Genomic DNA, 16,160 nt, shown 5'->3' with positions numbered 1-16,160 from the left:
GTGTCCTAGCCTGGTCTTGGTCTCTGTGTCCTAGCCTGGTCTTGGTCTCTGTGTCCTAGCCTGGTCTTGGTCTCTGTGTCCTAGCCTGGTCTTGGTCTCTGTGTCCTAGCCTGGTCTTGGTCTCTGTGTCCTAGCCTGGTCTTGGTCTCTGTGTCCTAGCCTGGTCTTGGCCTCTGTGTCCTAGCCTGGTCTTGGCCTCTGTGTCCTAGCCTGGTCTTGGCCTCTGTGTCCTAGCCTGGTCTTGGCCTCTGTGTCCTAGCCTGGTCTTGGCCTCTGTGTCCTAGCCTGGTCTTGGCCTCTGTGTCCTAGCCTGGTCTTGGCCTCTGTGTCCTAGCCTGGTCTTGGCCTCTGTGTCCTAGCCTGGTCTTGGCCTCTGTGTCCTAGCCTGGTCTTGGCCTCTGTGTCCTAGCCTGGTCTTGGCCTCTGTGTCCTAGCCTGGTCTTGGCCTCTGTGTCCTAGCCTGGTCTTGGCCTCTGTGTCCTAGCCTGGTCTTGGCCTCTGTGTCCTAGCCTGGTCTTGGCCTCTGTGTCCTAGCCTGGTCTTGGCCTCTGTGTCCTAGCCTGGTCTTGGCCTCTGTGTCCTAGCCTGGTCTTGGCCTCTGTGTCCTAGCCTGGTCTTGGCCTCTGTGTCCTAGCCTGGTCTTGGCCTCTGTGTCCTAGCCTGGTCTTGGCCTCTGTGTCCTAGCCTGGTCTTGGCCTCTGTGTCCTAGCCTGGTCTTGGCCTCTGTGTCCTAGCCTGGTCTTGGCCTCTGTGTCCTAGCCTGGTCTTGGCCTCTGTGTCCTAGCCTGGTCTTGGCCTCTGTGTCCTAGCCTGGTCTTGGCCTCTGTGTCCTAGCCTGGTCTTGGCCTCTGTGTCCTAGCCTGGTCTTGGCCTCTGTGTCCTAGCCTGGTCTTGGCCTCTGTGTCCTAGCCTGGTCTTGGCCTCTGTGTCCTAGCCTGGTCTTGGCCTCTGTGTCCTAGCCTGGTCTTGGCCTCTGTGTCCTAGCCTGGTCTTGGCCTCTGTGTCCTAGCCTGGTCTTGGCCTCTGTGTCCTAGCCTGGTCTTGGCCTCTGTGTCCTAGCCTGGTCTTGGCCTCTGTGTCCTAGCCTGGTCTTGGCCTCTGTGTCCTAGCCTGGTCTTGGCCTCTGTGTCCTAGCCTGGTCTTGGCCTCTGTGTCCTAGCCTGGTCTTGGCCTCTGTGTCCTAGCCTGGTCTTGGCCTCTGTGTCCTAGCCTGGTCTTGGCCTCTGTGTCCTAGCCTGGTCTTGGCCTCTGTGTCCTAGCCTGGTCTTGGCCTCTGTGTCCTAGCCTGGTCTTGGCCTCTGTGTCCTAGCCTGGTCTTGGCCTCTGTGTCCTAGCCTGGTCTTGGCCTCTGTGTCCTAGCCTGGTCTTGGCCTCTGTGTCCTAGCCTGGTCTTGGCCTCTGTGTCCTAGCCTGGTCTTGGCCTCTGTGTCCTAGCCTGGTCTTGGCCTCTGTGTCCTAGCCTGGTCTTGGCCTCTGTGTCCTAGCCTGGTCTTGGCCTCTGTGTCCTAGCCTGGTCTTGGCCTCTGTGTCCTAGCCTGGTCTTGGCCTCTGTGTCCTAGCCTGGTCTTGGCCTCTGTGTCCTAGCCTGGTCTTGGCCTCTGTGTCCTAGCCTGGTCTTGGCCTCTGTGTCCTAGCCTGGTCTTGGCCTCTGTGTCCTAGCCTGGTCTTGGCCTCTGTGTCCTAGCCTGGTCTTGGCCTCTGTGTCCTAGCCTGGTCTTGGCCTCTGTGTCCTAGCCTGGTCTTGGCCTCTGTGTCCTAGCCTGGTCTTGGCCTCTGTGTCCTAGCCTGGTCTTGGCCTCTGTGTCCTAGCCTGGTCTTGGCCTCTGTGTCCTAGCCTGGTCTTGGCCTCTGTGTCCTAGCCTGGTCTTGGCCTCTGTGTCCTAGCCTGGTCTTGGCCTCTGTGTCCTAGCCTGGTCTTGGCCTCTGTGTCCTAGCCTGGTCTTGGCCTCTGTGTCCTAGCCTGGTCTTGGCCTCTGTGTCCTAGCCTGGTCTTGGCCTCTGTGTCCTAGCCTGGTCTTGGCCTCTGTGTCCTAGCCTGGTCTTGGCCTCTGTGTCCTAGCCTGGTCTTGGCCTCTGTGTCCTAGCCTGGTCTTGGCCTCTGTGTCCTAGCCTGGTCTTGGCCTCTGTGTCCTAGCCTGGTCTTGGCCTCTGTGTCCTAGCCTGGTCTTGGCCTCTGTGTCCTAGCCTGGTCTTGGCCTCTGTGTCCTAGCCTGGTCTTGGCCTCTGTGTCCTAGCCTGGTCTTGGCCTCTGTGTCCTAGCCTGGTCTTGGCCTCTGTGTCCTAGCCTGGTCTTGGCCTCTGTGTCCTAGCCTGGTCTTGGCCTCTGTGTCCTAGCCTGGTCTTGGCCTCTGTGTCCTAGCCTGGTCTTGGCCTCTGTGTCCTAGCCTGGTCTTGGCCTCTGTGTCCTAGCCTGGTCTTGGCCTCTGTGTCCTAGCCTGGTCTTGGCCTCTGTGTCCTAGCCTGGTCTTGGCCTCTGTGTCCTAGCCTGGTCTTGGCCTCTGTGTCCTAGCCTGGTCTTGGCCTCTGTGTCCTAGCCTGGTCTTGGCCTCTGTGTCCTAGCCTGGTCTTGGCCTCTGTGTCCTAGCCTGGTCTTGGCCTCTGTGTCCTAGCCTGGTCTTGGCCTCTGTGTCCTAGCCTGGTCTTGGCCTCTGTGTCCTAGCCTGGTCTTGGCCTCTGTGTCCTAGCCTGGTCTTGGCCTCTGCAAAGCAATAGTGCTGATTGGGAAGTAGACAAGGCACAATAGATGGCAAGATTTCTTGTAAACATTGAAGCTGATCAGGCATTTTTACCTATTGGAGTTTTGGAGCTAGGGAAAATTAAACAGATCTTGATGAACCAGCCATGGAATTGGAAATACAATATGTGTTCATGCCATTGATAGCACATCCATGTAAAGCAGTCAACACCAGGTAGTGGAATGAGGGAGAAATTGGATACCTCCTCCTATCACCCACCTCAGCTGCTAGTCATCTCCAAAGCAGTGTAAAACTAGTAGAAACATATCATGAACAGTCAAGATGAAGGGTGGCCAAACTACAGCTCACAGGCCAACTATGACCTGTTGCCCATTTCTAAGTAACTCGTTACACCTTGGTCTCTAACAATAAATTGCCCAGCACTTCTTAGTTTCAACACTAGATGTCGCAGGATGAATAAACACAAAGACAAAGTCAGATAAATAGATAAACAGATAAATAAATGAATATAAAGATAACCATAAATAAACAGATAGATAGATGGATAGCTAAATACCTAGCTAGATAGATGGATACCTAGATAGAGAGAGAGAGAGATAGGTAGATGAATAAATAAATAAATAACTAGCCAGACAGGTGGATAGACAGACATATATAAATAGATAAGCAAACAAATAAATAAATGGACAGACAAACAAACAAACAAACAAACAAACAGAGAGATAGATAGCTAGAAACAATCCTATTTTTGCTTTTCTTGCACAGTAACTGGTTGAAAACTGCCACTGGTCAAGATGGTGAGAAATGGAACACTTCCCCAATTTGGCCACAATAACTCAACATCAAACCCCTTCTTTTTTTCCAGGGTAGAAAATTCCAGTAGGCATAGGTTTAAGGTGAGAGGGGTAAGGTTTAAATGGGACCTGAGGAACAGTTTTTCCCACACAGAGGATGGTGCATTTATGGGATGAGCCATCCGAGAAAATGGTTGAGGTGAGTACAATTACAACGTTTAAAAGACATTGAGATAGGTACATGGATAGAAAGAGTTCAGAAAGATATGGGCCAAATGCATAGGGTGTGAAATAAAAGTTTTGAATAGTGCCTGGTTTCAATAAGAAAAGTGCTGCTAAAGAAGAAATTCTGACACTCTTATAGCATTACGTGTAGTTATTAACTTATCAAGAAAGAAAGTTGAACAATTTAGAGATCTCCGTTTTTTCTAATGAATGATTGAGTACCACTTGAACCCGATTTTTTTTTTACTGTAACTATACGTAAGAACACATGGTAATTAAAATCTTTACTAGAAGATGGAAGATTGCTTTATTTTGCATTTGTAGTCACAGAATAGTAGAGCACAAAAGAAACCAATCACACTAATAAGTTTGCTTTGACTTTTTTAAAGAGCGATCCAGTTATTTCCACGTTCTTCCCTTACAAGACCATTAGACCAGAAGACATAGCACCCGAATTAGGACATTCGGCCTATCGAGTCTGCCTCGCCATTCCATCACGGCTGATTTACATTCCTCTTCAGCCCCATTCTCGTGCCTTCTCCACAATATCTTTATTCTTCAACCAATTCTCTTTTCTGGGCTACTATTTGAATCTGTATGCTCCATCCTATAAAGTCATGTTTTGCAAATCTTAAAAGTAGAACCTAAAACTGTTATTTTTTTAACATCTTCATTTTGATCTTAAATCTTGGGTTATCAGCGATTTAGCCAATGAAGGTAGGTTTCCTTTTATCTCACCTAAATCCAGGCTTTTATTGCTCAATGCCCATCAACTCTGGACTTGTGTAACTCAACTCACATCTCGAACTTGTGATGCAACTTGCAATTGCCATTTTAATTGCAGATTTTTAAAAATTCTCATCTTTACATTTGCATTGGTCTCTGTTCAAATATCTAGATTTCAGCAATGTGAGCAGAATTTGGCTCTTCAGATCTCACCTCTGTCCACACTCACCTATGCTTCTCTGTGGCCAGAGTCAATCAACAGTGTGTTCCACTGGAAACTTCTGCAAAGCCATCTTATTTCTGTCTTTCATTTTCTACTGCATCTCCAGGGTTTAAAGGAGAATTTGACTAAAAGGAAAGCTCTTCAAATGGGATTGTGGTCCAGTAGAGATGGGAAACAAATAAGGATAAAAAAAATTCAGGCTGGGTCATTTTCAACAGTCCAACTCCCTGTTCTACACTCTAGACATAGTCTCGTAAGCACCAAAATTGGTCATTCAGCACACCGAGTCTGCCCTGACCATCAAGCACCCAATAACACTGATCCTGCATAAATCCTGTACTGTTCTCCCCACATTTCCATTTATTGCCTTCAGGTTCATCAGTAAATTATAAAATTAAACACAAATCACTTAGCCTACCAACCCACACATCTTTGGGATATCACAGGAAACCCTAGTAATCATAATGAGAACTTGTTAGCCTCACATTGACAGCACCGGAAGGCAGGATCAAGTCTATATACCACACCCCAAAAGTTAAATCAATGGGACCCAACAGTATCAGATAGATGTTTTCGCTGTAAGAAGGAAATGGGAACAACAGTACATGCAATTTGGGCATGCGAGAAAGTGGAAAAGTTTTGGGAAGATCTAAATCAGGTATTAAATAAAATCACAAAAAGCAACATACCAAAAAATCCAGAGATTTTTCTTCTAAGTAATATAAGAAGTAAAGAACTAGGCCTCAATTTGGATGAAACACAAAAAAGATTTATTATGATAGCCTTAGCTGTAGCAAAAAAATGTATAATGTCAACCTGGAAATCAGAAGAGAGCCTGAGAATACAGCAATGGTACACAGAAATGTATTCAATTGGAAAGAATAACATATAATTTAAGAAATAACATCACAGTATTCGAACAAATTTGGGAACCGTACATGGAACACAACAGAGAGGGCCTACCGCAGACCTCTACCCGCTAAAGTGACAGAATGAGAAGACAAAATGAACTGACCCAGTGTGTAACAGTAGATGACACAATTTTCTTGTTTATTTTCATTGTGTGATGACATTGTTTAATGGGTAGGGAGGGGAGTGGGAAGGAGGGAGGGAAGAAAAAGGGGAGAAAATGACACTGTGTATATTCAAGAGGGAAATGTTTGTGTGTATTTTGGTTAATATGGTTCATAGTGTGAAAAATTAAAAAGAAGCCTTCAACATTGAAGCAATGAGGCAGTAGCTGGTTAGACAGGTTATATCAGAGTTGCACAATACCATTCATGTTAAAAGATGTGATGGAAAATTCCCCATGATGAATAAATCCTCTATAGTTCACAAATATGTTGAGGATATGCTTGACTCAAAGGGGGCTCTACAAATTGTAATGTGGTTCCAGCTGAGATAGGAAACAAGTTGTTCTATTGCTTCATTTTGACTTATCTTATGTAACTTTAATTAATATACTGGCAATCGTGTTAAATATTTATTATAGCATTAAGTTTTGCACTAATTGATGTTACTCTAGAAAGTTTCAATCTTTCTGTTTAATTTTATTCACAGATGGAATCCAGGAAAAGACTTGCAAAGACAGTCCTGGTGTTTGTGGGTTTCTTTGCTGTAAGCTGGCTCCCCAGTCACATCATCTACCTGTACCGCTCCTTCCATTACAGACAGGTGGACATCTCCTTGGTCCACTTGGTTGGCAGCATTTGCGCCAGGATACTGGCTTTCAGCAACTCCTGTGTCAATCCTTTTGCCCTCTATCTGCTAAGCAAGACCTTCAGAAAGCAATTCAACAATAATTTGTTTTGCTGCAGGAGCCATCTGCTTGTTCGATCAACTAGCATGGGCAAGAGCACCACAGCTTCACGGATGACATCCCTCAAAAGTACTAACCACTCAGTGGGAAGCTTCAGTCTAATCAATGGGAATTTTGCTCACCAAGAAGGTAACGTATAAGGGTGCCAGATAGCACTATTAGACAAGGTATTTTCTGCACTTTCAATCATGGTCATGCCCAAGGAATGCCAGTCTCTGAAGAGAAGGAAGAAGAATCTTTGGATCAGCGGAAGAATGTGGGGACTCAGTACCATAGGTTTCAGTTGAGATTTTTCCAGAATAATTTGGATTAAAGCAGTTTATTTTTAGGTGTTGGAAATAGTCTTGATATGCAGTAGGTGCTCCTTATTAACAGGGAAGCCATCAGGGAACGAATGGTGTACCAAAGATATGGCACAACAGTAGTGGTTTTGCCAGACTATCTCTCAGGGCAAATTGCAAGAGGCAATAAATGACTTTGCAACATTATTTCAGAAGGACATTTTTGGTATTCCATTAAAGCATGGACTAGATAAGGAATTTATGAACAAATTAGATAGATAAATGATAGCTGATGCTGTGGTAAATCAGGTATGTACATTATGTTGGATGGTACTTTGGCATAGTGCTATTGAATGATGGGATGTGTACTATCCAGGAGTTCCTAATTTGTAGCCAGGTATAAATTTGTTATCATTTGACTTGTATTGTAGAAGGCTACGTATTTATACTCAGAAATTCAGTTCCATTAACATCAATAGAATCAAGTATCACTTATGGAGTGAAACAGACTATTATCATGTTTTTGGCATGCATGTCTAAGGATAGACTGCTATCTATAAATGTTGCCCCCAAACAAGCAAGATAAAGGGTGGCATCAATAAAGGGCATCGATAGTTGTGATGAACTCTGGTGTTGTCTCCCCAAGAGAACTGTAAAAGTGAAAGTAACTTCACTGAGCAAGGTTTTTTGTGCTCACTGTAAATAGGAACCACCTTATTATACATGTGCCTGTAATGGAGGTAGCCCCTGATTGCCATCCAGCTTCCTCCACTGTAAAAATAATCTTGCATTGACCATGAGTTGGGAAAGAGCTCATTCATGATGGCCCCTTAGTCAAAATCACACTAACTCTCAAGGGTTTACTTTTATCAGTGAAGGATGGGCATCTGCTGGTGTGCCAGCTGGGTAGGAGACATTTAAAGGCATCCAGTAAGATTTTCTGATTTCAAGAGAAAAACAGCGATATAATTGGAAAGAAATAGAATGGATCATGGTTATTTCAGAATCTTATTTTGTTTTACTTCAAGGTTGTGTTATATAAGAGAGGAGTGCTGTCTTGAAGGTAAGGCAAGAGCATGTGGAATTCTATTGAGGAGCTCCTGTGGTACATCTCCAAGGGTGACTTAAGGAAGTTTGACTATGGTCTGTATCCAGTAATGAGCATGTGAAGTATACCCATTGTAAGAAGGAGGAATTTTTGAGTAGGGAGATATGCCAAGTTGTTAAGGCTATGAGTATAAGGCTATAAGAAAACATTTTCTTAAATTAAACAGATAGATTTTTCCACTGGCAGACAATAGAAAATATAAATAGTTATCGTCTCTGGTATGAAACCATACTTCAGAATACTTAACTTTTCTATCAAATACTAATTTACTGTTGAGGCAGATGGAAGTGTTGTGTCAAAGCAGGAGCAGAGATATCTCTAAATCATAAATATATTTTTAAAAATATATCACGAGGATAACATTTCAGAGAAGACTATCTGGGCCTGTGATAATAGTTGAATATCTTTGTTAGTTCAGCAAAAGACAAAACTGTTCTGCCATATCACTTGGAGGATAACAATGACAGGACCAATCAAACCAGACTTCAATCTATTCTGGTCAGTCCATCGGAACATAAATGCAACCATATTTTCTTCTGGAGAATGGGATCAGTATCAACTAAAACTTGTGCTAGTGAAACCAAGAACCTTGGTGGATTCTCACTGCCAATGGGAAATGCAATGGATCTTTCCCAGCATTTTGGACATCCTATTTTGATCATCCATCAATTTCAGTGCAATCTTTGTTACTTTTCGGAGATTCTGTCCCTTAAGTTATGCTATAGGATGTTTTGAACTTGAAGGTTATCCTCACTTTAAACAAGTAATGGCTCCACAAATTTACCAGAGAAAAAAAATTACCTCCAACTACCACTTTCCCACAGCAGATTTGCAAGGACTATGAGCTCCATCAGCAAATTAAAGTTCACATCCACTCACAATGCTGCTCATTTCTTTTAATGTTGCTTGCAAATATTAAAAATTTCCCACAATTCACTTGAAGTAACATTTATTTAAATTAGTTTTAATCAGACTGAAGTAAACTTGACTTAAATAAATGGATAGAATATTGGCAGAATGAATGAATGAACTATATTAATTCATATTTTTTCATTAATGGGGTGCAAATCAAATTGTATAGGGACATGCCTTTCTATAAACAAAATCAATTTACACTGAGGAAGATGTATGGTCATTACCATCCCCTGCTATTCATTGGGTTTTAATCATGGAAAAAAAAGCATGTATGTTATGTAAACTCAGCCATGCAAAGGGCATCTCTATATGCTGAACAATTAGTGGGCACCTCTATTAGATATAGATGGATCTAAAATTTAAAGGGCATTCTTCGCTTTTACTCGTTGGTAAAGATTGCATAAAACTCTGACAGATCCCAAATATAAAATCTCAAGTAACATTGAATAAGGTAATTAATGAAATCACTGTTGAGAATTTGGAAATTAAAGATGATTAATATTTCTAAAGGGTTTACTGATGGAAAATCTGGAAGATACAACTCTGTCATTGTGACATGCTTTGTAAACTTTATATTGTCATAAATGAATGTTCCAAATTCAAGCCTGCTGAATAGCCAGTGGAGAAGCATATTCTATCAGAATTATTTTTAATTGTGTTATAAATTAACAATTTCAAACATGCTATGCCTGACTGATAACATACAAACCTGTAATTTCCATTCCAGTATCATGCCTCTAGCATTTTCAGAGGGTTTCTGCCTGATCTGTTCAATAGTGTTGTAATACTCATTGGAGCTCAATAATGGATTATCATCCTCCAATGCATAATTGTAGTAATTCAGAAATCCTTAATATTTCACTCCCTAGGTATATTTAAGTCACTCAGATAATTAATCACACTGAAAACCTATTCTGGACAAACTTTGGTTTAGGATCCTAGAAATAACTTAGTTTAAGGATCTCACAAATTGATCGCCAGTCATAAGTGTGAGAGGCACATCACACTGCAAAATAATGGCCATCAAAGCATCCTCAATAATATTCATTCAAGATTTAAAACAGGTTTTCTCTGTCTCACTTCCAATACATTGCAAAAGGGCAATATGCAATGGAAAAAATGTTAGTGTTTTGTGAAGAAGCCCTTCAAAACTTTCTTGTGTTTTTGTGCCTTGTGAGTTCTGAAGCTTCCCCATCACTTTGCAAAATAAATTTCAAATTCCTAAATTTGACAGTTGGATATTTTGCACCAGCCAAAAAAAATTCTTGTTAATTACATCATTTTAAGTTTTTAGTAAATCAATTATTGATACTTTGCATTTTTTGATAGTTTACACTGTTATCTATGGAATACTACACAATATCATTTTGATTTCAATTCTCAAATCTGTGCCTGTTCAAGTACACTATATGTAAATTCACCTGTATGCATAAGTAAAACATGAAAGTCTGCAGTAGCGTGGTTAGAGTGAAAACAAATGCTGAAGAACCTCAGCACGTCAATCGGTGTACTTTATAGAGCAAAGATAAAGATACATAACCAATAGAGTATACGTTGGTTACGTATCTTTATCTTATGCTCTATAAAGTACAGTTTGACCAGCTGAGGTTCTCCAGCATTGTGTTTTTCACCTATATGCATGTTCAATTTTCAATTAATAAGCTTGTCTAAAACACTAATTTGCTTGCCAATAAGTAATTTCAATCTATATATTTGTTGCAAATGACTAATATGGTAATTGTAAGTAAATTGTGTGTATTTGATTGAAATATGTTTAGAAAATGATGCATTCATGGAGTTTGTGATATCGATGTTTGTACATTTGGTTTTGCTGAATTTTGCAACCACTAGCAACCAAAGGAATAATGCTGTCATTTTCAATTTGGATCTCTGAATTTCATAGAAAGGTGCAACAGTGAAGGTTAAACTGAACCGATCATTTTCTGGAAGTCTGAAGGATGTATATCCTGCAAGTGTCCAGGGTGTAGAAAATACAATCCATACTTGAAGTTTGAGCACTTTTTCTGAAGTAAGGCAGGAGGTGTTGGATGACATAAATTGTGTGGTCCTCTGTCTGAATAATTAATGACATATCACTGTTGTCACTGTGGATCCTCAATGAAATGAGTCAGCTTTAGTCCCAAGTCTAGTTGTTAGCTTAATTTGCCTGAGCTCTGATCCCATCCAGGGTGCAAATCAACTGTGCCACCATAGGACTCAGAATATTTTTTCTTAAATCAATCCTTCCCATATTCTCTGCTGATAAATTTATTCTAATCTTTGCTACACTTGAGTATCATCAGTTTCCTCCAGATGCATGCATATTTTGAATATCACCTTATTATCTCAATTTCTAATTATTTTTCTCTTCTTTATTTGCCTTTGTCTCTTCTCACCTTCTTGTTCCTCAATCACACTCTCAAACTCCCCAGATCCCCAGTCTAAAATTTTTTTATGGGTTTGTAAAGCAAAAAAAAAATTCCAAAGGTGATAAGCAGGAAAGAGAGGTGTTTGCTCCAAAGCGATTTGAGGACAAATAATACAAGTAATCATGCTCAGTAATGAAGTGCTGGCCCTCAAACCAAGAGGACTTGTACACAAGTCATACTATTACTGATTATAAAACCTTGGCTAGATCACATTGAGAAGTTTCTAAGTGTCATACTAATGGAGGATAGCGTAATTTTGGATATAGATTTACTGGGATGGTACATTCATTTCAGGAATTAGGAGACAGATGGTTTGCTGAAACTAGAGGGATTGTTGATAAGTTTATTTCTTACAAAATACCTAGAATGAAAAGGGTTCTTCTGTGAGCTATCTGAAAGGTTATCTCTAACATTCATACAGACATGTAAAGAGAACAATTACAGAGTACAGGATTGCACTGAAAAGAAAGATCAACTAGCACCAAGGTTTAGGATCCTATTCATATGAGACTCACTTCTTTAAGGTGTCAAAAGTTTCCATTTGCCCATTGGCCTAATCATTTTCTATTTCTGCATCATCCTCCAGCCCATAATTCCAGAGAACTGAATTCTTTTGCAAAAAGCAACCTGCTGGAGAAACTCAGCAAGTCAAGCAGCATCTGTGGGGAGATGGTGAGGAAGGGAAAAGATGGAGTTGGGAGACCGAGGCAGATGGCTGATAGACAGGAAAAAAAATATCAGTTGGATCCAGGGAGGGGGAGGTGGACACAGCTACTGGATGGGTGACAAACAGGGGTACAATGCCTGGAACCTGATAAGTGATCATCAGAATCATGAAGGGAGATTTTCTCATTCCTTTCCTTATTACTCTTGAATTTTCATCCATCATATATGGCAGTGTTTGCAGCTCAAAAAATGTCTTTCTATGTCTCTCCATCTTTGTCACCTTCACATTAAGAAAGCTAACTCAATGCAATCGGTTACCTTTCTAAATGTGTCAATCAGACTCAGTGTCCATTATGAGGTGTTGGAAATGTTTTTCCTTTATAATTGTGCCTACATAAGTCTTATGAGTTTCAGTTGTCATTACATGACTATCTACTGTTTAATAATTATTGACATAGAACTTTGTAGCTTCACTAAAAACTCATACAGAAAGTGAGAGTGTTTAACTTGTGCACCATTTTGATACAAATCACCATTGCAAAAGTGTGAAGGAACCTTTTCATTGCCTGTTCCTGAACTAGGTATGTGACCAAAGCTGACACATTTCCATTTTCCACAACAGAACTCCTTTCCTTCCTCCCCACGTGTAAGTCCATTTGCAGAGAAGCCCCCTCCAAAACTATCTACCATAACTTAATTGAGCCTGTTTATAATACAGTGCAAATTTAACTGGTGTTTCATGGAAATGGGAACACTATGAGCTTTGCCTGCTCTCAGCCTGATAATATTTCACATTGAGCAAAATTCCTGTTTGAAAGATGGGCTACTTTTCACCGTTGTTAATAGGGTTGCCTTCTGACTTTCAGCAATGAAGCTTTTAACATATGTAAGACAACTACAAAGCAAAGGGATGTTTTTCAACAGAGATGCCATCCTCTCTAACTTAATCTCCCTAAGATGAACAGTTTTATAAAATGAACCAATGGCTTATTTTCCAACAAATCTTCTTCAAATCAGGCTCCAGGTCAAAATAAAGGGCGAATAAAAATGACCATGTTACTTGTAGTCACAGGGATCCAAAGCCTCATTCATAAACTGCAAACTTTTTTTAATCCTTATTTATTCCAAAGACTTTTCTCCTGGGGTTCGATGACAGTGACAAATGAATTCAATTATGTGTAAAAAGGCAGTTTTATTCTACAGTGAAATTCTGAGGAACAGAGGAAGATGATAGATACTATTTCAGAGAGTGAAGTAACATAATACTAGTTTGGTATTTAAACAGTGTTATAAATGGATTGCATGGACAGTACAGTGATTTAGCAAGCAGTGCTGCTGTCTCAGTTCCACTGGCCTGGACTGGGTGGAGTTTGGATGTCCTTTCCTCACTGTGCTCTGGTTTCTTCCTGCATCTCAAACACATGATTGGCCAATTAATTGACTGTTATAAATTACTCCTGATGTGGGCAGATGTTTGGATGTCCGGGAGCAGTAAATGGGAACTTGAATGAGAACAAGTAACAGGGAAATAAATGGGGAATAGGAATTAAAGGATTGTTCTTAGAGCTGCTATAATGTTAATGGGCAAAATGGTCTTTTTCCATTTCATGAGAGAATATGAAATTTCTTTCATCGCACTTGTAGAGTTTACAATTATAGCTGCTGCTCAAAGAAATATGGGCTACAGATGAACTATTTCACTCAGCATCTCACAGGACATATATTAATTTTCCATCTCAGTTCTTCTCAACCTTTCCCACATCCATATTTCCAATAATCTTCCTGTCCTGTTTGGCACTAGCATGCACTGCTTCTATTTTCAGTTTAGTGAATAATGCTGTGTAAGCAAGCAAAGGCTCTGGTATAAATTGAACACAACAATACTAACCACTCTTTCACCTAACAAAAAGATCTAAATTTATAGTAAAGTTATTAAGTTCCATTTTATAAGAAGAACATCCAGATTTAAAGTACAGATATATGGAAATTTAGCCTGTGGTTATTGAGCTATGTGGTCACGTGCAACTCAAAAAGACTCACCGTTTGTGATTCATGGGTTGCCGCTGTGCCTGCTTTACCTCTTAATTCTTTGTGGTTTAACACAGAGATCAATGCTAAAGAAGCTGTGATTGTCTCATTGTCGAGTAGCATGATATTGATGGCAACGTTGCTTAGCAAAACCATCCTTCGCCCTTAATTGCATCTTCCCTCCAAAGAAGTAAACTTACTGTACACTTGAGTCATGTTTAGTCGTAATCTCTCTCTCTCTCTCTCTCAAAGATATATTGAGAGATTACCACTAAACAATTTATTATTTAGAAAACAATGACAAGAAGTATTTACTGCTTTGTACATTTGTATATATCATGTAAGTGAGGTGGCATTGACATATAATCATGAATCAATGCCACTGCAGGGGATGTGTGTTTTTATTTTAAAATTGTTTGCACTGAAGTGATACAGAATGCTTTTGTATGCTTTCTTGTTTACATTGTGCCTGCTGCTCTGTTTTCACAATAAAACAAATGTCAGGTGAAGTAATACTCATGGGTCATTTTCCTCCTCTTGTGCTTTTGGAAAGTAGTTCCTTGGCAAATACAGAATATGTCTCATCTCATTTTGTCCCCAATCTTTTTTTCTGGTCATATGTTCTTCTGAATTTACCAAAGGGAGCATTCCCCAAACTCATAGAGTGTACCTCTGAACTCTTATTTTGTTCACAATTCCAAAGGAATAAATAATGCTCTATGAAGCTGATCAGTGGATTTTAGTTTAGGCACTGAAAAACATTAATTGTGAAAGCAGCCACACCATGGCTTCAATACAGCAGTAGAATTATTTAATGCACAAATGTAAAACATAAATCGAAGGAAACATTTGCCCTGAAATTTTCCCATGGATTCTTGCTTTGAATGGATGTCACTCTTCAGTAGAAATCTAGTTCAAGCACCAACAGGGGCTGGCATCAGCTTGCTGCTGGATTTTTAACAGCAGGCAGGAAATAGGCTGATGGAAACAGTCAAGTCACCTTTATTTATCATTCATACCATGCTCACACGGTAAAGACGAGAGCGTTTCTCCAGGATCACAGAGCATATTTACACAAATATAAGTTAGAATAGAAGTTCAACACATTGAAATATTAAAATGTTAAAATGTATACAGCAACAATCCATGATACTCTACCCACAAATGTTCTGGGAGTTCAGAAGCCTGATGGCTTGGGGGAGAAAGCTGCTGCCCAATCTGGACATAAGGGCCCGAGTGCTACCAGATGGCAGAATGGAGAACAGTTTACATGAGGGGTGTATGGAGTCCTTCACAATGCTTTCGTCTGCATCAAGTGCTGCAGATGTCCTTCCTGGCACAGAAGGTAGGTTCTCAATTGCCCTGCCCTACATGTCCTTCTCCATGCTTCCTCTATCATAAAATATCTCATCATATTGTTATCATGAAGGTGACCCATTGCATTTTTGCATCCATGCTCGTTCACTGAACAAACTTCCTAAACTCCCTGCCTCTTCTCAATTATCCCACAAATACTGTTACAGTATTCCTGTAACTGTTTTATCTCAGTCACAATTTAATCTTCTTGCACCATCCTTTTGGAAGGAAAATTACATTTAACAGCTACCTATATAAAAATAAGATAAGGATCTCCTTTTTGTTTTTTACTAATTATTGCAAAGCCATATCATCTGGTTCCTTAGGCCTTAGATCTCAGACAATGGGAATAATTTCTCCTTACATACTCTACTAAGGACAACTCAAGGACCTGAAGCTGCATGCCTTTAGGGGCATCTTTGATGCAATGACCACTTTTCTCCACTCATTTGGCATCCTTATACAACTAGTTAGTTTTAAATCTGTCGGATCTTTAACATCCATGACCATATTTGCTCTTCTTATAAAGTCAAAAAACAGCAAATGTCAGAAATCTGAAATGAAAATGCTGGAAACACTCACCAAGTCAGACAAATCTGGAAATATAAAAAGAGTTAATATTTCAGATGTATGTCCTTTGACAGAAATGAGAAGAGATTAAAAGAAAGGTAAACTTAAGTTGTGGAGGACACAGCAGGAGGGATGGATAGGACAAAGGAAATATCTGATGGTGAGGCCAAAGTTGCTGTGTCGATGAGTAGTCATTGAGTCAAGAGGGATAATAAGGCCAGATGGAACACGATAACACAGACAAAGAAGCATAATAATATTGCTAGGTGCAGGGTTGTGGGATATGCACAGCAGGTCAGGTTGTGCTAATGGAAAGAGAAATAT

General features: G+C 40.8%; 1 protein-coding gene across 1 annotated transcript in view; it reads left to right on the top strand.

Moving 5' to 3' along the window:
* Positions 1 to 6,623, top strand: part of grpr (gastrin-releasing peptide receptor) — a 65,319-nt gene extending 58,696 nt beyond the window's left edge. Inside the window, exon 3 of the mRNA XM_069889921.1 lies at positions 6,225 to 6,623. Coding sequence (XP_069746022.1) covers positions 6,225 to 6,623 — 399 coding nt within the window. The remainder of the gene's footprint in view (positions 1 to 6,224) is intronic.
* The last annotated feature ends 9,537 nt before the right edge of the window (positions 6,624 to 16,160 follow it).

Source organism: Narcine bancroftii, chromosome 7, assembly GCF_036971445.1.
Source record: "Narcine bancroftii isolate sNarBan1 chromosome 7, sNarBan1.hap1, whole genome shotgun sequence".
NCBI classification, from domain to species: domain Eukaryota; kingdom Metazoa; phylum Chordata; class Chondrichthyes; order Torpediniformes; family Narcinidae; genus Narcine; species Narcine bancroftii.
The sequence above is the reverse complement of the archived record's forward strand: the minus strand, read 5'-3'. Positions and strand labels throughout refer to the sequence as shown.